Below are 22,500 nucleotides of genomic sequence, written 5' to 3'. Positions count from 1 at the left end.
CTGGTAGTGAGTATATTAGTGTATTGAGTATAGCGGTACATAGCTGGTAGTGAGTATATTAGTGTATTGGGTATAGCGGTACATAGCTGGTAGTGAGTATATTAGTGTATTGGGTATATCAGTACATAGCTGGTAGTGAGTATATTAGTGTATTGGGTATATCAGTACATAGCTGGTAGTGAGTATATTAGTGTATTGGGTATATCGGTACATAGCTGGTAGTGAGTATATTAGTGTATTGAGTATAGCGGTACATAGCTGGTAGTGAGTATATTAGTGTATTGGGTATAGCGGTACATAGCTGGTAGTGAGTATATTAGTGTATTGGGTATAGCGGTACATAGCTGGTAGTGAGTATATTAGTGTATTGGGTATATCAGTACATAGCTGGTAGTGAGTATATTAGTGTATTGGGTATATCAGTACATAGCTGGTAGTGAGTATATTAGTGTATTGGGTATATCAGTACATAGCTGGTAGTGAGTATATTAGTGTATTGGTATATCGGTACATAGCTGGTAGTGAGTATATTAGTGTATTGGGTATAGCGGTACATAGCTGGTAGTGAGTATATTAGTGTATTGGGTATATCGGTACATAGCTGGTAGTGAGTATATTAGTGTATTGGGTATAGCGGTACATAGCTAGTAGTGAGTATATTAGTGTATTGGGTATATCAGTACATAGCTGGTAGTGAGTATATTAGTGTATTGGGTATAGCGGTACATAGCTGGTAGTGAGTATATTAGTGTATTGGGTATATGAGCACATAGCTGGTAGTGAGTATATTAGTGTATTGGGTATAGCGGTACATAGCTGGTAGTGAGTATATTAGTGTATTGGGTATAGCGGTACATAGCTGGTAGTGAGTATATTAGTGTATTGGGTATAGCGGTACATAGCTGGTAGTGAGTATATTAGTGTATTGGGTATAGCGGTACATAGCTGGTAGTGAGTATATTAGTGTATTGGGTATATCAGTACATAGCTGGTAGTGAGTATATTAGTGTATTGGGTATAGCGGTACATAGCTGGTAGTGAGTATATTAGTGTATTGGTATATCGGTACATAGCTGGTAGTGAGTATATTAGTGTATTGGGTATATCAGTACATAGCTGGTAGTGAGTATATTAGTGTATTGGGTATATGAGCACATAGCTGGTAGTGAGTATATTAGTGTATTGGGTATATTGGTACATAGCTGGTAGTGAGTATATTAGTGTATTGGGTATAGTGGTACATAGCTGGTAGTGAGTATATTAGTGTATTGGGTATATCGGGACATAGCTGGTAGTGAGTATATTAGTGTATTGGGTATAGCGGTACATGGCTGGTAGTGAGTATATTAGTGTATTGGGTATAGCGGTACATAGCTGGTAGTGAGTATATTAGTGTATTGGGTATATCGGTACATAGCTGGTAGTGAGTATATTAGTGTATTGGGTATAGCGGTACATAGCTGGTAGTGAGTATATTAGTGTATTGGGTATAGCGGTACATAGCTGGTAGTGAGTATATTAGTGTATTGGGTATAGCGGTACATAGCTAGTAGTGAGTATATTAGTGTATTGGGTATATCAGTACATAGCTGGTAGTGAGTATATTAGTGTATTGGGTATATCGGTACATAGCTGGTAGTGAGTATATTAGTGTATTGGGTATATCGGTACATAGCTGGTAGTGAGTATATTAGTGTATTGGGTATAGCGGTACATAGCTGGTAGTGAGTATATTAGTGTATTGGGTATAGCGGTACATAGCTGGTAGTGAGTATATTAGTGTATTGGGTATATCGGTACATAGCTGGTAGTGAGTATATTAGTGTATTGGGTATATCGGTACATAGCTGGTAGTGAGTATATTAGTGTATTGAGTATATCGGTACATAGCTAGTAGTGAGTATATTAGTGTATTGGGTATAGCGGTACATAGCTGGTAGTGAGTATATTAGTGTATTGGGTATAGCGGTACATAGCTGGTAGTGAGTATATTAGTGTATTGGGTATATCGGTACATAGCTGGTAGTGAGTATATTAGTGTATTGGGTATATCGGTACATAGCTGGTAGTGAGTATATTAGTGTATTGAGTATATCGGTACATAGCTGGTAGTGAGTATATTAGTGTATTGGGTATAGCGGTACATAGCTGGTAGTGAGTATATTAGTGTATTGGGTATATCGGTACATAGCTGGTAGTGAGTATATTAGTGTATTGAGTATATCGGTACATAGCTGGTAGTGAGTATATTAGTGTATTGGGTATAGCGGTACATAGCTGGTAGTGAGTATATTAGTGTATTGGGTATATCGGTACATAGCTGGTAGTGAGTATATTAGTGTATTGAGTATATCGGTACATAGCTAGTAGTGAGTATATTAGTGTATTGGGTATATCGGTACATAGCTGGTAGTGAGTATATTAGTGTATTGGGTATATCGGTACATAGCTGGTAGTGAGTATATTAGTGTATTGAGTATATCGGTACATAGCTGGTAGTGAGTATATTAGTGTATTGAGTATATCGGTACATAGCTAGTAGTGAGTATATTAGTGTATTGGGTATAGCGGTACATAGCTGGTAGTGAGTATATTAGTGTATTGGGTATAGCGGTACATAGCTGGTAGTGAGTATATTAGTGTATTGGGTATAGCGGTACATAGCTGGTAGTGAGTATATTAGTGTATTGGGTATAGCGGTACATAGCTGGTAGTGAGTATATTAGTGTATTGGGTATAGCGGTACATAGCTGGTAGTGAGTATATTAGTGTATTGGGTATATCGGTACATAGCTGGTAGTGAGTATATTAGTGTATTGGGTATAGCGGTACATAGCTGGTAGTGAGTATATTAGTGTATTGGGTATATCGGTACATAGCTGGTAGTGAGTATATTAGTGTATTGGGTATAGCGGTACATAGCTGGTAGTGAGTATATTAGTGTATTGGGTATAGCGGTACATAGCTGGTAGTGAGTATATTAGTGTATTGGGTATATCGGTACATGGCTGGTAGTGAGTATATTAGTGTATTGGGTATATCGGTACATAGCTGGTAGTGAGTATATTAGTGTATTGAGTATAGCGGTACATAGCTGGTAGTGAGTATATTAGTGTATTGGGTATAGCGGTACATAGCTGGTAGTGAGTATATTAGTGTATTGGGTATAGCGGTACATAGCTGGTAGTGAGTATATTAGTGTATTGGGTATAGCGGTACATAGCTGGTAGTGAGTATATTAGTGTATTGGGTATATCAGTACATAGCTGGTAGTGAGTATATTAGTGTATTGGGTATAGCGGTACATAGCTGGTAGTGAGTATATTAGTGTATTGGGTATAGCGGTACATAGCTGGGGAATAGTAGGTTTGGGTTAGTGAGGTTTTAGCTGGCTGTCGTCTCTGGACTATTTCTGTCGTCGTGGGTTATTTTGGGTAGCTCCTGTTGCTAAGCAACGAGACTGCCTGGACAGAGGGAGGAGGAAGTCCTCTGGTGAAACAGGCACTCTCTCTCTCTCTCCCTCCTTCCATGTGTTCATCATCTTCTCATCTTTCTGCAGTCTGCACTCGTTCCTCTCTCTCTCTCTCTCCCTCTCTCTCTCTCTCTCTCTCTCTGGTTGGAACATCCTCTCAGACCATATTTATACACCTACATATAAGCGAGGAGATCCAACCACAAAAACGCGCACGCACGCACTCGCACGCACTCACACGCAGACACGACCAGCGTTGCCTAGGAAGTAACACAGGAAGAGACACTCCAACGTTCACGCACGAAACAGTAGCGGCGGGGCTCCGCGCCCACGTCACCTCAGATTCGGCCTGGCTGCCACCGCGCGGTGACGGAGGAACGCGGCCCAGTGCACGCTGGCCGGGCCGCCCGTGCTTCCCTTGGACACACCAGGAATTCCTTCTGCTGCCAAGCCATGTTTCACTACAAACACCAGAGACTTCCAAATCTCAGGCTTGCACAAACTCAAATGCACTTGTTTCCTCGCCAATAGGCCTGCACTATTAGTGAAGTTAGGGTCTTTCCATAATAATACATATGAATATTTATATTAAATGTAAATATTTAGGTTTCGGAGACGTGCCAGGACCTTTCGGCTGTCTCCCTGGGACGTTCGCGCTTGAAATATTTTGGACGTTTTTGTGAATTAAATCTTTTCAGCCTCTTAAAGGTGCCATAAGTGTCACTCGACAAATGCTCGCTAACTCCAGCCAGGCACAGAGAGGGAAAGAGAGCACAGCTTGCCTTTATCTCGTGACTTCCTCCCACGCTTTGGGGTCTACCCTTCCACGAGCTACCTGCGCACGCGCGGACAGACAGGAAGGACAGGAAGGACCAGCTCCTGGCAAGAATCCTCCCGATTTTTCCGACCTATCCCAGTAACGTTAGTAACTATTTTAGTCATAGTTAACAAGAGGTAAAGTTCGCTGAAAGTGGATCTTTAAAAAAAAATTAAAATCTCTTACATCAATTTTTAACACATGTTCACGACTCCTGTTTTCAAAATGCAAGAACTGGTCGATTCTCTGGCCCTGACATTTACGACAACATTTTGCCTGTGTTCTTTGTTCAAAACCAGAGATGCCTGAATCAACCCCCAAGCACCGATGCTGTCAGACTGCTCGTACGATGGAGACCCCAGAGCTGTAGTGTGGAATTATGGGTCAGTAAGACTGCGCTAACCCGGCAGGCATTAGCGCAGTCTGCACTCCTGCGGACACGCGGAATCCCACCGCACCGAGGCCAACAGCTCTCTCTTCCTCTCAAACAAACGTCTCCACTGTCATAACTCCAGGCCGAATCCCTTCCTCCCACAATGAGCCGACGCATTCTACGGCGGTTTGAGGAAAATCGGTTATCGGAATTCATTTGGTTTGATTTGTGGAAGCAGATCTGGAACTGGACACGCCTAAGAAATGTTTTTTTCAGACGCTGATGTTTGCGCGTCTGTGACGGCCACGCTGAGCTGAGCGGACACCACACACACACAGTTATGCGTGCACGAATAGAGCTCAGCTCCTAACAAGTCCCCTTGCGTGCCAAAGAAAACAATGGACGAAAAGTACCATAAATACTACACCGGGGGCCCGGAGCTAACGTCCATAGTGAGACCTGCAGAACGTGTGGGGGCGGAGCTAACCGAGGAAGCACTGTCAGAACATGTGGGTGGAGCTAAACAGGAGGCCCTGCTGACACACATATGTTGAGCTAACTGAGAAGTACTGTCAGAACATGTGGGTGGAGCTAACAGAGCGGACTGTCAGAACACACGGGTGGAGCTGCCAGGGTGAGACTCGAGTTCAAATGCAGTTCTTACCAAGAGAGACAGAAAAAACACACAAAAGCAACAATACTCTCGATGTTAAACACACTAAATTGCACACACACTCACTGATACACACACCTTCACAGTCTCCAGGCCTCACACACACACACACACACACACACACACACACACGACACTTCCTAGGTCAATTATTAAAGCATCTGTCATTGATTGACATGCTAACCAGCGCCTGGTCAACACAAAGTCACAGAAAAAAACAGCAGATGCCATGATGGTCATTAAAACAAAAACATTCCAACTTAAAGAACTGGACATCTCAACACATATAATGATGAACACAACTTCAGAGAGTTTCGCGTCAACTAAACGGTGTACAGTTCAGGTGCCACTTTATAACTCGTGATGTAGGAATCTGATTTAACAAGAAGGACATTTGATCTGCTACAACACAGTAAATAATACTGGTTGAAATTTCAAGCACAAAAGCAACAATTTGCACTAATTACAGCGCGAGTCTTCCTGTGTCTCGATGTAATGGTATGACAAATGTAAAATAAAACCTCTCGAATGGCGATACACTCCTCAACGGTGCGTCCGGGAGACGGTCAGGTCCACCCTACACTTCCCACAACTCCTGTCAGGAAAGAAAACAGCTGCTTGCAACCGCAAAGACAATATCCCTGGCCTGCTGCATCACGGCAGCGGGCCACGCTGTTCCCAGATCAGCGCCGACCTCTCTGGCTCCCCGGCTGAGTAAAGGGCCGCTAGGCCGCGCGGTCTGCCGTCTGACCTGGCAGGAGGCGCGTGTCCGGAGCGGAACGCGGGCGCGCGCTCGTCGTGCCGGGGCGCGCGCTTTATAGCGCTGGACAGACTGGCTATGGCAGACGTGGGAAGTACCAGACATTTAGTCGGGAAAAGTGGCGGGTCTCCAGAGACTCCGTCAGGTGATGACTACTCTTTCTCTCCGCGTGGTTCATGTGTAGTCTCGGTTATTTATAGGGCGAGAGATTACGTTCACAATAAAGTCGCCGCTGCTAAATCAGCTCCTGCAGTTAAACGGGGCAAACGGGGATACGAACTAAGCCAGGTGAACAAGCGCGTGAATATCTTAACGCGTGCTGTCTAGAATTAAGTCGTTTGAGTCCCTTGTATAGTATTTCAGGTATACAAAACGCGCGTTTAAGTCACATTGCTCCAGATTTGTGCTTCTTGGAGTCGGTCTGATTCCAGACTGCTCTCCCGCGGTGTGTGCTGTGTGCGCCAACCCCGTTTCTATTCAAACACGCACGCACGCGCGCACACACACACACACACACACACACACACACATCTCTCGTGGACATGAAAACAAGGGCGGTGAGGGAGAAAAACACACCGCGGCACGCACGCAGGCCTATAGATCACGCGCTGCCGGCAGGATTCGGCTCCCCTTACCGATTTTGTCGAAGCTGCGTCCCGGTCCGTCCCGGAAGTTTTGAATGCGGGGTTTGTAGCGGCAACACTGGACGGCATCACCGAAACAGACCGGGCCTACTTTCGATGCATTTCCAAATAAACGCAAAATAACGTGTGTGTGTGTGTGTGTGTGTGTGTGTGTGTGTGTGTGTGTGTGTGAGTGTGTGTGTGTGTGTGTGTGTGTGTGTGTGTGTGTGTGTGAGTGTTTTTGGGGCGATGTAGCTGATCCACCTTTAGTCCCTCGCGTCCTCCTTCTGCCTGTAAACGGAAACCGGGGAGATATGTGCCCGTTAGCCGCGTTACAAAGGCTGAAACGTACATAAGCGACGAATCGTGGACATGATGTTTTATTCCGGTGACTAACTGTCAAACAAAACAAGGCTACGTTGTCGCTTATTGTAAATTAGGCCATCGGGCATTTGGGTGTTACGGAGCATAGCGCGCATAACGGGAAACGAAAACACGAGTGCGCTTGTTCAAAGTTTTCAACGATCGGTTTTGCTCATATCCGTTACGAAAGGGGCTCAGGAGGAAGATGTCCGGTCACAGCCCGAAAGTAAAAACACTCGCGTTTTGGGGATCTCGGCTTCGGAACATGGCGCTTGTTGAACCTTCGCCAGTTTCTGCTCGATTTTTTTTTTTTTTTTCCAAACGGAACTGGACTAACAATTTGCGGAACCGTCGATTTCACCCAGCAAATTAATTAGCGCCGTTTTGCAAGCGTCCCCGGTGTCGTACTACCCGGACAGGGCAAAGGAAACGGCGATTAATTCGGAATTTCAGCAAGTTCCGAATGCGTTATTTCGTTAAGTTACCGCAGGGGTTGCGAGAGGTGATTTGAAGGGGTTACGCGAGATGATTGGCGTCCTTTCATCCCATAAAAACACCCCAGCGTGAGAAACCTTTGACGCGCGCGGCAGGTATCCGAAACGTTTCATAAACTTTTGTTTTTTTTTTTCTCCAGCACTGTGAGATCCAGGTTTTAAAACGACTTGCATCGGCTTGCATCGTTAGGGATGTCGCCATCCCACTTGGATCTCGCGATGCACGCGGTCTCTCCTCCGTTTTGCTGGACCCGGAGTCATCGGCCCCGGCGCGGGACGTCTGAACCGACTATGCGAGCGTCCGCGCGCGCATCAGAACGCAACAGCCCCGGTCGCGACGTGGTGCGGCAAGGCTCGGCTCGCGGGGTCAGTCCGCCTTCGAGGAGGAGAAGCATGCTCGTGCGTGGTTATCGGGTAACGCGAGCGCCCGTGGACGACATCGACCTGCCCAAACAGCTGATTTAGACAGCGGAGAGGGCGCGCGTGACTCGGGCCTTCGAGGCCTGTCCCGGTATGTAAACAGGATGACCGGGCAGAGCATGCATGGCCTAGGAGCGTAGAGAATCTTTGCACGAAAGTAAAAACAATGCGCGCAAAAAAAGTCTGCGGGTTCATGCGCGGGCAGCGTCACGTCATCGGGGCCAGACGGGTCTGCGTGAAGAGGTCAAACGCGCATCACCCATCAGACAATAACGAGCGCACGCAGTGGCATGAGAGAAGGCAATGAGAAACTACACGGCAAAACGCACGAACGCACAACATCCACAAACGTCCCTCAAAAGCAACTTAATTTAGCAGGCAAAGGGGTATAAACAAAACCGGGGGATGGCGCGCGCGGGGGGGGGGGAATAAACATTTAACACCAACAAAACGCGTGAGATGTGCGTGAGAACCGCAAACTCGTTCACGTGCAGGCGGTCGGAGCAACCGTTGCTTGCAAGGCACGCCGAAATGGTGCCACCAGCGCCCGCAGCAGCTGGCGCACCAAGTTCCGCTCGTCTGCTCACGACGCTGCACGGCGGCGTAAGGCAAACGAAAGAGCTCATTCCGTTTTTCCGCGAGCGGCGACGGGACGAATAAAATGCTCGCGCGTTCGAATCGTACGCACGCACCGTTTTTTGGTTTTTTTTTTTTTTGGTTTGTTTTGTTTAAGTCTGATTGATTGATTTTTTTTTCGTAAGAGCATAACAGCAGAAGGAGAAACTCCTCAAGTTGTAGTGACGACTGCTGTATTTAAAAACCGCACATCTGCGCGAGGATCCGATCCCCGGACGGATTCTCCCCCCCCCCTCTCGCCGCCGCCGCAGCCGCCGCCGCCGCCGCCGCCGCCGCGCGATCGGCCGGTATATTGTCTCGCGGTGGCGCGGGAAAGAAGAGGGTGTCGACGCGCGGCCGACCGCGCGGCGCTCATTACCCGTGTCTCCGGCCCCAGGCCTGAACCCTCCGGTAGTCGCGCGCGCTGCCCGTCTTCCCTCTGCGTCTCTCCCGGTCCTCTCTCTCTCTCTCTCTCCGGCCGGCCTCGTTCGCCCCGGTTGCCTTGGCTCTCTCGCGCTGCAGAGGCCGTCAGACCGGAAGAGATTCCGCAGGGTCCTAAACGGAGTTCGGTGCCGGCGCGGGCGTCTCGTGACATCACGGGAGAGGTGCGCGAGTGAGACGCGTTTGATAGACGCGTTTGGAAAAATTTTTTAATATATATATATATATTTCTTTTTGAAGAATAAATGGCTTTTAAATTGATGGAATTGAAATGTCTCACCGACGTCTGAATAATCAAACGCGATCAATATTATTCCAATATTATATTTCAATGCAAAATGTTTTGTTACAGTACAATAATTCAGTGAGACCCTTAATTACACGCTACATCACTTTAATGTATATATTTCAGTGAAACTTCATCAACCCACAAAATCAACCCATAGTGCAAGAAACAGTGACACACGTGTGTGTGTGTGTGTGTGTGTGGAACAGAGTGACAGAAAACACGAGTGTGTGGAACAGCGACAGAGTACTCTGTGTGTGTGTGTGTGTGTGGAACAGAGTGACAGAAAACATGCGTTAGTGTGGAACACCGACAGAGTCTGTGTGTGTGTGTGTGTGGAACAAAGTGACAGAAAACACGAGTGTGTGGAACAGCGACAGAGTACTGTGTGTGTGTGTGTGTGTGTGTGTGTGTGGAACAGAGTGACAGAAAACATGCGTTAGTGTGGAACACCGACAGAGTCTGTGTGTGTGTGTGTGTGTGTGTGTGTGTGTGTGGAACAAAGTGACAGAAAACACGAGTGTGTGGAACAGCGACAGAGTACTCTGTGTGTGTGTGTGTGTGTGTGTGTGTGTGTGTGTGTGTGTGTGTGTGTGTGTGTGTGTGTGTGTGGAACAGAGTGACAGAGGACACGCATGCGCGTGCAGCTACACTGGAGGGAGCACGAAAGACTCCGAAAGTGGAAACGCGAGCCTGAACTTTATTCGCAATAAACGCGCGATGAAGAAAGTTTGCGGGCGCGCGGGGGTCGCTTCTAAACCGAAGCCACGAGGACACGAACGCTTCCACCGTCCTTACAGTTCGGCAGGGAAGAAGAAGCAAGACAAACACTCAGGAAATTCAGTGAGGGTGAAGCCCGCGATTATAACTATCGACAAGAGGACGGAGTTTGGCAGCAACGTCGCAAATGTCATTAGCACGATCGGAATGCGTGCTGGGCTCAATAACTAACGCCAGTGTTTTTCTTAGACCAGTCAGTGCTTGTAGCGTTAAATGTAAGAAACGACATCAAGTTAGCTGCGTGAAATTATTTAAGAACTCAAAATACTCAGTATATATCATGTCCTTGAGGGACAACCTGCGTGACATGCTGTAACACCGAAACGCAAGCAGTCTGACGCAAACCCGAGAAAAGCAAGGTTTCAGAGAAGCTACGCGAACAGAACTGGAATGCTTGACAAACGAAAGCAAAACACAATCTCAAAATAAAGGCAAACACCGAAAACTAGAACAGGTTAACACTGACAAAGACTATTGAGCAAACACAAGAGAGGCTTGGTGCAATGACCGGACCAGAAACCTTGCAAACATGGCTTATATAAACAAAGTAACAAGTACTGCTAACAGGTGTTACTAGTGACGGGCAGGGAAACCAAACCAAAACACAGAAGCGCATGGAAACGAAAAACCAGGAATTAGACCAAACCAAAGAAGCACAGGACCAAGATGTTTGCAGGAGCAGGGCCCGTGATTCCAAATGATGAGAAATGCAGAGAAATGGGAGACACGTCCGTCGTAAAGTTACGGCGTGAAAACCAGCACCGAGGGCGGTTTCTTCTGGAAGAGGGTTCGAAAGCCTGGAGAGATTGTCTTTTTTTTTTTTTTTTGAGCAAAAAGTAAAGTTTTTAAGTGTGAGGCTACCAACAGTGTGGCTAAAAAGGGATGCTAACCTGTGAGGGAGAACTATGACCTGAAGTGAAGGTTAGACTCCAAGGAACTGGGCTTGAGGCCCGGGTAGGGTGGCCGCCGTCAGGGGTGAAGCCGTCGTGACGCCCTTTCAAGCGGGAGGATGGTGTGATGTAGACTTGGGAAGATTAAACCTCCTGTCAGACCAGGGTTTGTTACACAACCCCATCGCTGAGTAAAAATGTAAACAACAATAAAAATAAAAATTGAAACAATTAAAAACGGTGACGGATTTTAGGTAACGGCAGAATTTTTCTTATGGAAAAAGACGCCTCAGACTAATGACTAGAAAGAGGTGGAAAAGCCAGACACCTGGCCGTGCTGACGGTATAAATAAAAGAGCAGTAGAAAACATGTCAAACAGTTGCCGTGTGGGTAAGAAAACGACTCGTGTGACACCTAAAAGATTCGTTGATGGGAAAGCGATGATTGATATTGATTTGGTCTTTTGAAAAACCCGAGGACTTCATTACACTGCACCACCGAGGTAGGGTTTCTCGGGTGGTTGTGGGTATTGAATACGGCCTAATAAATGCAATTTAAGAACAAAAGTGTTTTTAATTTTATGCATTTAAAATTTATGTAACAAACCCATGTCTGCATACTTCCTTTATCTGATAATTCAACGTGTTGCCTCTACACTTGTTAAAAAAGCAGTATACACATAACTGGCATAAAGACATATTTTCTAAGAGACAAAGAAGGAGGAAGAGTGTGTATGAAAGTGCATGTTTCTGTTCTTCTCTGCGTGCTGTGTTTGCATTTAAATGGTGTGTTCCGCGAATTCTTGCATTAAGGTGCAAGATTTAACTGTTCGAAGTGGCAGGTTAGTGCTATGCCTTCAAAAATGTATTGAAAAGACTCCCCACGTTCAACACACACACACACACACACACACACACATACACACACACACACACACACACACACACACACACACACACACACCACCCCCACACGTCCTAGATCTTCATTGTAAGCTTGAATAGATTCGGGGGGGGGGGGGGGGCGTCTAACATCCTTCGTGCGGCCATTTACATCATCGTATCCAGTTCTCTTGTTTTTGTGCTGGCGTCACTGTACTGCAATGGAGATCCAAAATGGCTCCATTGGGCTCAAAATGGCCTAGTTACCTGCTTCACTGTGTATACACAGGGAGGGAAAGCACAGTTTCTCTGGGCAGTCATTCAGGCCTCCTTCAAAGTAGTCAACAAGTGCCGAACATAATAACCAACACGTGCATGGAGACACACTCACCCAAACGGACACACAAAACACATACACGCACGCACGCACGCACACGCACAAACATACACACCCCCAAACCACACGCGCACACACATACACGCACATGCACACTCAAACACACCCCCCGTACGCACATATGCACAAACATACACACAAAACACACATGCACACACAAAAGCATGTACACACACACACCCATACGCACACGCAAACACATAGAAGCACATGCACACATGCATGTGCACACGCAAACACACACACAAACACATGTGCTCACAAAAGCATGTAAACACACATACACGTGCACATACAAACACATACAGGCACATGCACACGCAAACACACACACCCATACACACATATGCGCAAACATACAAACACCCACACACACACATGCACGTGCACATAAACACATACACACGCACATGCACACACAAACGCATGTACACACACACACAAAAGCATGTGCTCACAAAAGTATGTACACACACACCCACCTAAACACACACACACGCATGCACATAAACACATACACGCACGCACATGCATACACAAAAGCATGTATACACACACACACACACACACACGCGCGCGCATGCCCAAACATACAAGACACACACACATACACCCAACACACACTCACACCGGCATATACACAAATGCACACACATACACCCAAACACACAATGCACACACACACACACACACACACACACACACCTGTGAGACTTACTAGAGCATTCATACTCATAAACGGACCAAGCAGAAGAAGGAGACAGAGATGTGTATGTGGACACATGTCCCTGGTCTCAGCAGAACTACAGTCAGCACTGAAAGATCAGGAGACGACTTTGGCAGTCATGCGATTTTGTAGCGTTTAATGTCTGTACATGTGCTTGGAACTGAAAGGACCAAAGAGGAAAATGAGGATGGAGAGAGAGAGAGAGAGAGAGAGAGAGAGAGAGAGAGAGAGAGAGAGAGAGAGAGAGAGAGATGGTGCTATGGCGGGAAGCTCAGTAGGAAAATGGGTAGTGAATTTGGAGCAGTGTCATTGAGTAAATCTCTGCCACTTCCACAGTCTATTTTAACACACACACACACACACACACACACACACACACACACACACACACACACACACACACACACACACACACACACACAAAAGTCCTGCCCCCTGCCTCTCTCCCAGATAAACATAGTCTCAGCCTTTATCTGTTTCTCTCTCCCTTGCACACACACACACACACACACTGTCCACGGCTTGTCTCCTGCTCCTCATTAAAATTCGCTCCGCGTTGCAGCTGCTCACGTTGGCAGCGCGCCAAGATGGCCGTCTGACCGTCGCTCTTACGCACATCACACACACACACGCTGTGTCTCTCCATCGAGTCTCCCTCTCTTGGTCAGTCTGGGTGACGCTTTGTGACGGCGTCAGCCGAACCTCTCAGAGCTCCGAGTGTAACCACCCACCCCGCGGGTTCCTCGGGTCGCTTTGGCCCCCCCCCCCACAAAAACAAAAAAATACACATCCCATGTCTCCCATTTATCCTCAGTAGCACACAGGAAGGTGGTGCTATAGTACGTGGGAGCCTGGAGCCTAAACTCCTTTTCCAGCTGGAGAGAGAGAGAACGTCCCCGTCTGCTCCTCCGTTATCCTGACAGGCCCGTACCGTACCGGGACAAAAGCTAGAAGATACAGAAGCCCCAACTCAAAGTGGCGCTCTGTGTCTAGAGCTGGTCCGGGAGCGGCTGGTCTCGCTGCTTCCGAGCGCCGTGTTGGGGAGAAGCGGCTAGTGTTGCTATGTTTAGTGTGTGTGTGTGTGTGTGTGGAGCTGCCTCATTCTGCTCACATGCTTTTGAAATATCCCAAATCCATATTGCCAATCCATGAAGATTTTCACCTACTTCTGGCACAACCATCTTTCATTTGTCATTATCATGTGTAATAATTTTTACACAGTGTGTGTGGTTCATCACTATAGTGTGTGTTCATCATGCATCACGGCAGTGTGTGTGTGTGGTTCTCCCACAATTCTCATCAGTTAATCACCAAACCCCTCACTTTTTGGGTCAAGTGGTCACATGCACATCACCACCACCACACACACACACACACACACACACACACACACACACACACACACACACACACACAAAGCAGTGATACAGGAGGGCAAAAAAAAAAAGAGGTATGTTATTCCTTTTAAAAATAGAATTTATTCTTAGTATAACAGATCAGCACTTGAAACCAACATCAGCAACATGTTTCTAGGCTTGTGTTCATTTTGGGAGTTTTATTTTCATTTATTAGGTATGAAACAGTCGTACAGTGGTAATCTCTGAGATTTAAGGAGAGAAAGCTGTTGGCTGCCGGCACCATGAGTTCCCAACCCATCAGCCCTTCTCAGGTGGCGCGCGCTCGCTCGCACACCACTCGCCTCTGGCAAAAAAAAAAAGAGAGATGTTCCACCACTTTTCAAACTCCGACGACAACACGCATTCACTGTTATGAGAAAAACCCGTGCCATCCAGTCTCCGTGTGGGGACTTCACAATTCTGTCGGCTCAGTGAACTCGTGGACCAAAGTGGAGTTTAACGAACTCTCGCGGAGCACAGTGGAGCTTAAACTCTCGCGGAGCACAGTGGAGCTTAAACTCTCGCGGAGCACAGAGGATCTTAACGAACTCTCGCGGAGCACAGAGGATCTTAACGAACTCTCGCGGAGCACAAAGGATCTTAACGAACTCTCGCGGAGCACAGAGGATCTTAACGAACTCTCGCGGAGCACAGAGGATCTTAACGAACTCTCGCAGAGCAGAGGATCTTAAACTCTCACGGACCACAGAGGAGCTTAACGAACTCTCACGGACCAGTGTAGCGGTTGTGTGCCTTTTAAAAAAACGTTGTCAGGATTTCGGGTTCTCACACCAGTATGATTAATCCTAGCGCTTTCAGACAACTGGTTCGTTTATAGAGATGTTACAATGATTCAAATTTTGGGGATGTTTTCAAATTATTTTTAGCTTTGAAATGACAACTTCAAAAAAAAAAAAAGGTATAAATAATATTTAAAAGTGATGGACCATGTCCCGGCTGCGATCCAACCCACGCTCTGATTGGTCACCGAGCCCGTCTGGTGTTAGGGACCAACCCAGGGTCTACTGAGGCAAAACAAAAGGTCAAAACACATCCTTCAAATTCACGCGCATTCATGTGTTTGCTCCCTCTGAAAAAACCAAAAACAAACTCAAGCTTCTAAGCTGGCAGGGTTACGGCACTGAACTCAGACCCTTCCCTGTGTACCATTAGCTGGGTTTTACTGACAGAAAGTTCCGGAAATCTGAATAGCTGACAGTAAATTAGAAGAGAAGAAAAAAAAAAAAAAAGACTAGAGTTGTTGATGATGTTGTTGCCGTTTTAAAGCCTTTAAACCAGGACAACAAGACTACAAACAGGGCAACCACAATTCAAGTTGCTTTGGCACTGTTATATAAGTCCCTGGCGAGGTTTTTTTTTCTACAGCAGAGTCCGAGAACGAAAAAAAAAACCCCAAAAACGTAGTCTCCCACGGCACACTCTGTTAAGGCAGCATCGTTACTGTGACAATCCAGCATTTTGCAATCATAAACACCCACAGACACCCACATACCATTAGTACACCACAGGTCACGTGTGCGCGCATGTGCGCTTAGGCAGCGCCTGACCGAAAAATAAGGACTATAAAACAGTACTCAAATAAAACTACGCAGACGCACCTCATTAAAAACACTCTGGTTTAGGCCTCAATTGCTTCATGTATTCAGTCTTAATTTTATATTAATATTCGTACTTGCGGCCACTTCTACAGGAATAAAATAATCCAGACCAAATTGAAATAATACACACAAACTCCAGAAACGCCAGACCGGGAGTCTCGAGATATTTCTGGACCGAGGCTAACTCTCGTCCTAAACACCAAAGAGTCGCTGTTGACCAGACCCGAGTCCAAGGCTGAAGCTGGACTAGTTATTTGCCTGGACGACGAGCCCAGAGACTCGCACTCGTAAATATCTCTTCTCGGATATCCACCTAGAAGCTTAAATGCTGTCCTACGAACATAAATAAAGTCAAAACTTTAAAAAAAATGTTATAAATAAATTAAACGGCACAGACGTTCCATTTGTGGGTTCGGTCCTGTTCGTCCGCCGAGCAGGACGGCGGTACAGGACTAACACCCACTTCTCACAGCCTTGCCAGTGACACTGCCAATCGACTTGACCACGGCCACGCGAGACCGACCTCCGTGCTGACCCTGCCCTGACTCAGTGCCCTCTAGACACATCTGCCTCGCCTTTTCTTTCACTCATCCAGTGAAGCACATTACTGTCTCTAAACTGTCTCAACCCCCCCACCCCCCACCGAGTTAGAGAAAGGCACTATATATATATATATATATATAAATGCAACTACCAGTACTAATAATAAAGCAGCGCCTTTAAGGCGTTTTGCCGCAGTCAGGCGCAGTGGCCCTCGGCCCCCAGAGCCCGAAGCGGCGGGGTCACAGGGGGTCTGCATCTCTATGCCCAATCAGTAGTCCTCTGGTACCACCAAAATTATCGCTAATGAAATATTTCCACATCAATGAGCAAAACTAATATAAAACTAGATCAAGAAACGGCAATCCAGCAAAAAAAGGAAAACAACCCCCCCCCCCCAAAAAAATAAAAATAAATTGTAATTAAACAACAAAAAATAACAATTTAAAAAATTCCTCCATCCACAGTTAGAGTCAGCGGATAGGGTGACATTGCTGCACAAATCTTGAAGCTCTTCTCTGATTGGCTGAGCCACAAGCAGGCGGGACCCCTGCGCCATTGTCTCGGCTGTTCCGATGTTGTCATGGTGACAGCAGTGGCTGAAGGATGTGCCTGGTTTCTTTGGATGGAGTGTGCTGAGTGTCACTCGCCGCCGTCCAATCACTGCGCCTGAAAGGATGATGTCATCGTGTGATGAAAGTCGGCAAGATGGGTACATGCCCCAAACAACGGTGACCCGGGTGTATCAAAACAACAACAACAATTATTATTATTATTATTATTAGAATATAAGTACCATATGCGAGAACAGTAAACTTTCTCTTATACTCACTTGGCATTATTAACTTCACATTTGGCTTTAACCTGTCAAAGCAGAGAGAAGCATCTCAGGATGGGGTTTGCAAATGTCATATGAACACTCCCCAGATCCTGACAGAGCTTGGTCAGTGTCACACACACACGCCATGAAACCGTAGAAGGGCTATATAAACTCGAGTCACCGGTTAAATACTTAAACCTCATACATGCATAAAAAACCTGACCCCCTCCCATAGCACCCCACATCTCACCCCTTCCTTACCTATAAACGGCTCCCTCGCTAATAATGAAGAGTGATTAGGGCTCAGGGGGCTCGTTAGCACAAGGCGCGCACACACACACACACACACACACACACACACACGCACGAAGAGCTGGCCTCAGCCTCGTACACGTCACAGCGCGGTCTGCCCAGCTACAGTGCAGTTTCTATGGCTACAGCACAGTCAGCTCGGCTACAGCACGGTTGCTATGCCTACAGCATGGTCTGCCCAGCTACAGCACAGTTGTTATGGCTACAGCACAGATCAAACAGATGAAGGAAAAAAAAAAAAAAAACCACACAAAAAACCCACCCCACACAAACACAGCCTTGACACAAACCCGCCATTCGGCACTTTCAGTTCCTAATCATAATATATCCACGTTCCGCTGTTTCAAATGTAGTGCGCTTTGAGTCTCTGTGGCCTCACTGCAAACCAGCCCCCAGCTGTGGGTAATTCTGCGTAATGTAGTTCTCCGGTACCTCGATCCTTCACATTCTGCAATCTCTTCTCTTCTTCGTCCCCTCCGTCCTCTACTACAGACCCAAAAATACAGAAACACACCCCCCACACACCCACCCACCCACCCACACACACACCCACACACACACACACCCACCCCGGACCGGTTACGGTCACAGCTAGCTGTACGTCTGTGACTGAAGCTCGGATTGGTGGGGAGGATATTAGGGGGTGTGGCCTAAGTGTTTGGGTCAGCCTACCGGTGTGCAGTTCCTTCACCAGGGACGACATCGTGTTAGTGATAGAGTCGGCCGCCACAAGGAGATCGTTCCGAAGGTTCCTGCGTGCTCCTGCAACAGAGAAAGAGAGAGAGAGAGACAGAGACAGAGAGAGAGAGAGAGAGAGAGAACATGGGAAGAAAGAATGTCATGGGGCAGTAGAGTGCAGCGGGGTAACAGAATGTGGGGCAGTAGAGTGTGACGGGGTAATACAGTATAAAGTGGGGCAGTAGAGTGTAACGGGGTAACAGAATGTTTTCTCACCCTGAGCAAATGCCTCATGCACGTCTCCGCCCACTCCAGCCAGAGAATCGTGGGGCATGTTTGATTGGCCCACGTGGCTGGGGGTGGAGCCTGCCGACCGGACGGGCATGGGGATTGGCCGAGAGGCGCTAGGACTGGGAAAGGCGTGGGGGGTCCCTGCTGCCTGAGCCTAGCAGGGAGAGACCAGGGCAAATGTGACCTTCAACCCCTCACTGACGCCATGACTACAGCCTGCTGTTTGCTTGGAACACCGTCAACACTCGTTACAGGTTTGACAGAGCTGTTAGTTTAGGAAGAACAGAGCAGGAGCGCTGGAGAGGAACGAGCGATGCGTCGAGGATGCAAACACACGCACACGCAGGGAAAGACACTTACGGCCTGTCTCTGCTCCTCCTCCTGAAGGGGGCAGCGGAGAGGCAGAAAAGACAAACACAGTGACACACAGAAGAGAAGAAGGACCGGGGTCCGCGTTACTCAGAAACGTGTCGGAAATGCGAAAAGGTGCGGAGGAAGAGAGCGTGTGGGTTCAGGCGGCTGGCGCCCTCTGGTGGCTGTGCGTGTGCGCGCGAGATTATGCGCGTACGAACGTGGGGTGTTTGGTGCGTGTCTGTGTGCGCGCGCGTGCTTGTGTGTATGTGTATCTGTGTGAGATGTGTCCGTGTTATACGTGAGTGTGTTTGTGTCTATATGAATTTGGGTGTGTGTGTGTCTGTCTGTCTCTGATGTGTCTAATATACATGCATGTGTATATGAATGTGTGTGTGTGTGTGTGTGTGTGTGCGCGTATGAATGTGTATGACTGTGAGCGTGTGTGAGAGTGTGTGTGTGTGTGTGTGAGTGTGTTTGTGAGAGTGTGTGTGTGTGTGTGAGAGTGTGTGTGTGTGTGTGAGCGTGTGTGTGAGAGTGTGTGTGTGTGTGAGCGTGTGTGTGTGTGTGTGTGAGTGTGTGTGTGTGAGCGTGTGTGTGTGAGCGTGTGTGTGTGTGTGAGAGTGTGTGTACCTTGAGTAACTTCATCAGTCCCTCTAGCTGTACCATGAGTTCTCTCCTACTCTCCTGCAGAGAAGACATCCTCTGTTCCAACTCATCCTTCCTCTGCCTAGAAACATACACACGCTTATTTTACTTAAGCAGAGCAGCTCGAAGAATAAGAATATTTCTGAATTTCAGAAATCCACAGACGTATTGAGTCACAGTGAGGCTGGAGGCCCCTCCTGAAGCCTGGGTCTAGAGTAGCACGCGTGCCCAGCAAGGGAATGACCTGAGCAGCCGCAGTTCAGCCAGGAGAGTGGGGTTTTGCTGGGCCTTCTCAGGAGTGGGCTGGGACGCCTGCTCGTGCTCCAAGCGCAAACGCTGGATCTCCTGTAGTATCTCCCTACACACACACACACACACACACACGCACACACGCACACACACAGACACACACACACACAGACACACAGACACACACACACACACAGACACACACACACCCACACACACACACAGACACACACACACACACACAGACACACACACACACACAGACACACCCACACACAGACCCACACCCACGCACCCCCCACACACACACACAGACACGCACACACCCACAGACACACACACACACCCACACACACACAGACAGACCCCCCCCACATACACACACAGACACACCCACACACACACAGACAGACCCACACCCCCACACACACACCCACACAGACACACCCACACCCACACACACAATACACACCCACAGGTACACCACGCAGGCATCCACAATGAATAATTCATTAATTAACTCAAATAACGGGTTGGTGTGTGTGTGTGTGTGTGTGTGTGTGTTACCTGTTCTTGTTTTCCAGTTCTGCTATTAACTGCCGTTGCTGCTTGCTAGCATTAAAGCTGAGCGGGGCTGGTCTCTGCCGAGAGAGAAAACATGCAGCTCTCATACCCGTCACAGCACACGGAGTTACTGCTGCACCAACACACCTGACACAGCACACCTAACACAGCACACCTAACACAGCTCACCGAGTTACTGCTACATCAACACACCTGACACAGCTCACCTGACACAGCACACCTAACACAGCTCACCGAGTTACTGCTACATCAACACACCTGACACAGCTCACCTGACACAGCACACGGAGTTACTGCTGCACCAACGCACCTGACATCTCACCTGACACAGCACACCTAACACAGCTCACCGAGTTACTGCTACATCAACACACCTGACACAGCACACCTAACACAGCACACCTAACACAGCTCACCGAGTTACTGCTACATCAACACACCTGACACAGCTCACCTGACACAGCACACCTAACACAGCTCACCGAGTTACTGCTACATCAACACACCTGACACAGCTCACCTGACACAGCACACGGAGTTACTGCTGCACCAACGCACCTGACATCTCACCTGACACAGCACACCTAACACAGCTCACCGAGTTACTGCTACATCAACACACCTGACACAGCTCACCTGACACAGCACACGGAGTTACTGCTGCACCAACGCACCTGACACAGCTCACCTGGTGTCTGATAACGAGCAGCCGTGTGAGACTAGACTAACTTGGGAAACAGTGAGTAAGATCATTAATCTGCATATGCATGTCTACGAGATCAGAAAGTGTGACGAGAGTTGTTTGTGCACGTGTGCATGTGTATTACTTAGTGACTCACGGCTGTGTTGCTGGGCTCTGACGCTAGCCGGGATGTGTATCGTGCGATCAGTCTGTGTTCCTCATCCATTCGACTGGGACTGTCCAGGGCACTACTCGCGCGCGCACACACACACACACACACACACACACACACACACACACACAAAATAATAGTCTCTGATAATAAATATTGAATGACGATATACAAAAAACAAACAATCTAAATACATTTTCTTATGTTTCTCTCGTTCACACACACACATACACACACTCTCACCGTGGACTGGTTTGCAGTTTGTTCACATAAGCTGCAATCAACGCGTGTTCCTCATTCATACGCTGAGCAGCAGCTATACCCTGTACCCTACACACATGTGCACACACACACACACACACACACACACACACACACACACATTGTAAATGACAAAAGAAAACACTCCTGATTGAGAGAATGCATGACATGATGAATGACATTATAATCACACAAAACAAGTGTGATCCCACAGAACTACTATAACCCATCAGAACTGGTGTAATCCCACAAAACTACTGTAATCCAACAAGTGTAATCCCACAAGTGTGATCCCACAGAACTACTATAACCCATCAGAACTGGTGTAATCCCACAAAACTACTGTAATCCAACAAGTGTAATCCCAAAAGTGTGATCCCACAGAACTACTATAACCCATCAGAACTGGTGTAATCCCACAGCTACCATAATCCCACTGAGCTACCGTAATCACACAGCAATCCTGCAGAAGCCACACCCAAACTTTTAATCATGCATAACACTCTGTAAAAACATAGTGAACATGTTTATTAATGTTTATTAGCATTTGGCAATACTCAGTATTACATAACTGATATTTTCTACGCTTACACAACTAAATGATAACTCGCGTTTAAAGACATTTAAGGCTATTACGCTTCCTATTGTGTTACTGAGGTGGATACTGTTGGAGGTTAACAGTGATAACAGTTAATAATAATGACTAACGCATGAAGTCATTAGTGTCTGATAATGCACACGCACAGACTTTTCAATCTTTTACTGACAAGGTTATACAGCAGCCCCTTCTCTGACCTGACATACACAAGCGCACACACACTCACTCTCTCTCACACACAGACACACACACACAGTTTATATTAATCACTAACTAGCGTTTTT

General features: G+C 47.2%; 2 protein-coding genes across 11 annotated transcripts in view; both read right to left on the bottom strand.

Moving 5' to 3' along the window:
* Window positions 1–6,930, bottom strand: part of dnmt3aa (DNA (cytosine-5-)-methyltransferase 3 alpha a) — a 48,916-nt gene extending 41,986 nt beyond the window's left edge. The window contains 1 exon segment of the mRNA XM_035529400.1: window positions 6,731–6,930. Coding sequence (XP_035385293.1) covers window positions 6,731–6,808 — 78 coding nt within the window. The 5' untranslated portion in view covers window positions 6,809–6,930.
* Window positions 6,931–14,471: 7,541 nt separating this feature from the next.
* dtnba (dystrobrevin, beta a) overlaps window positions 14,472–22,500 on the bottom strand; it is a 22,979-nt gene continuing 14,950 nt past the window's right edge. For 7 of the 10 annotated variants that reach the window (XM_035528808.1, XM_035528812.1, XM_035528809.1 and 4 more), the window contains 11 exons: window positions 21,601–21,687; window positions 21,343–21,433; window positions 20,486–20,559; window positions 19,914–20,027; window positions 19,655–19,751; window positions 19,031–19,051; window positions 18,656–18,824; window positions 18,374–18,463; window positions 18,134–18,187; window positions 17,402–17,433; window positions 14,472–17,238 (listed from right to left, as the gene is read on the bottom strand). In XM_035528808.1, the coding sequence (XP_035384701.1) occupies window positions 17,429–17,433; window positions 18,134–18,187; window positions 18,374–18,463; window positions 18,656–18,824; window positions 19,031–19,051; window positions 19,655–19,751; window positions 19,914–20,027; window positions 20,486–20,559; window positions 21,343–21,433; window positions 21,601–21,687 (802 nt within the window). In that variant the 3' untranslated portion in view covers window positions 14,472–17,238; window positions 17,402–17,428. The remainder of the gene's footprint in view (window positions 17,239–17,401; window positions 17,434–18,133; window positions 18,188–18,373; window positions 18,464–18,655; window positions 18,825–19,030; window positions 19,052–19,654; window positions 19,752–19,913; window positions 20,028–20,485; window positions 20,560–21,342; window positions 21,434–21,600; window positions 21,688–22,500) is intronic. The other 3 variants (XM_035528805.1, XM_035528814.1, XM_035528806.1) reach the window with 2 other exon arrangements.

This window comes from Electrophorus electricus, chromosome 8 (assembly GCF_013358815.1).
Source record: "Electrophorus electricus isolate fEleEle1 chromosome 8, fEleEle1.pri, whole genome shotgun sequence".
Classification (NCBI taxonomy): domain Eukaryota; kingdom Metazoa; phylum Chordata; class Actinopteri; order Gymnotiformes; family Gymnotidae; genus Electrophorus; species Electrophorus electricus.
Note: the sequence above shows the minus strand (reverse complement) of the source record. Positions and strands in the feature narration are given on the sequence as shown.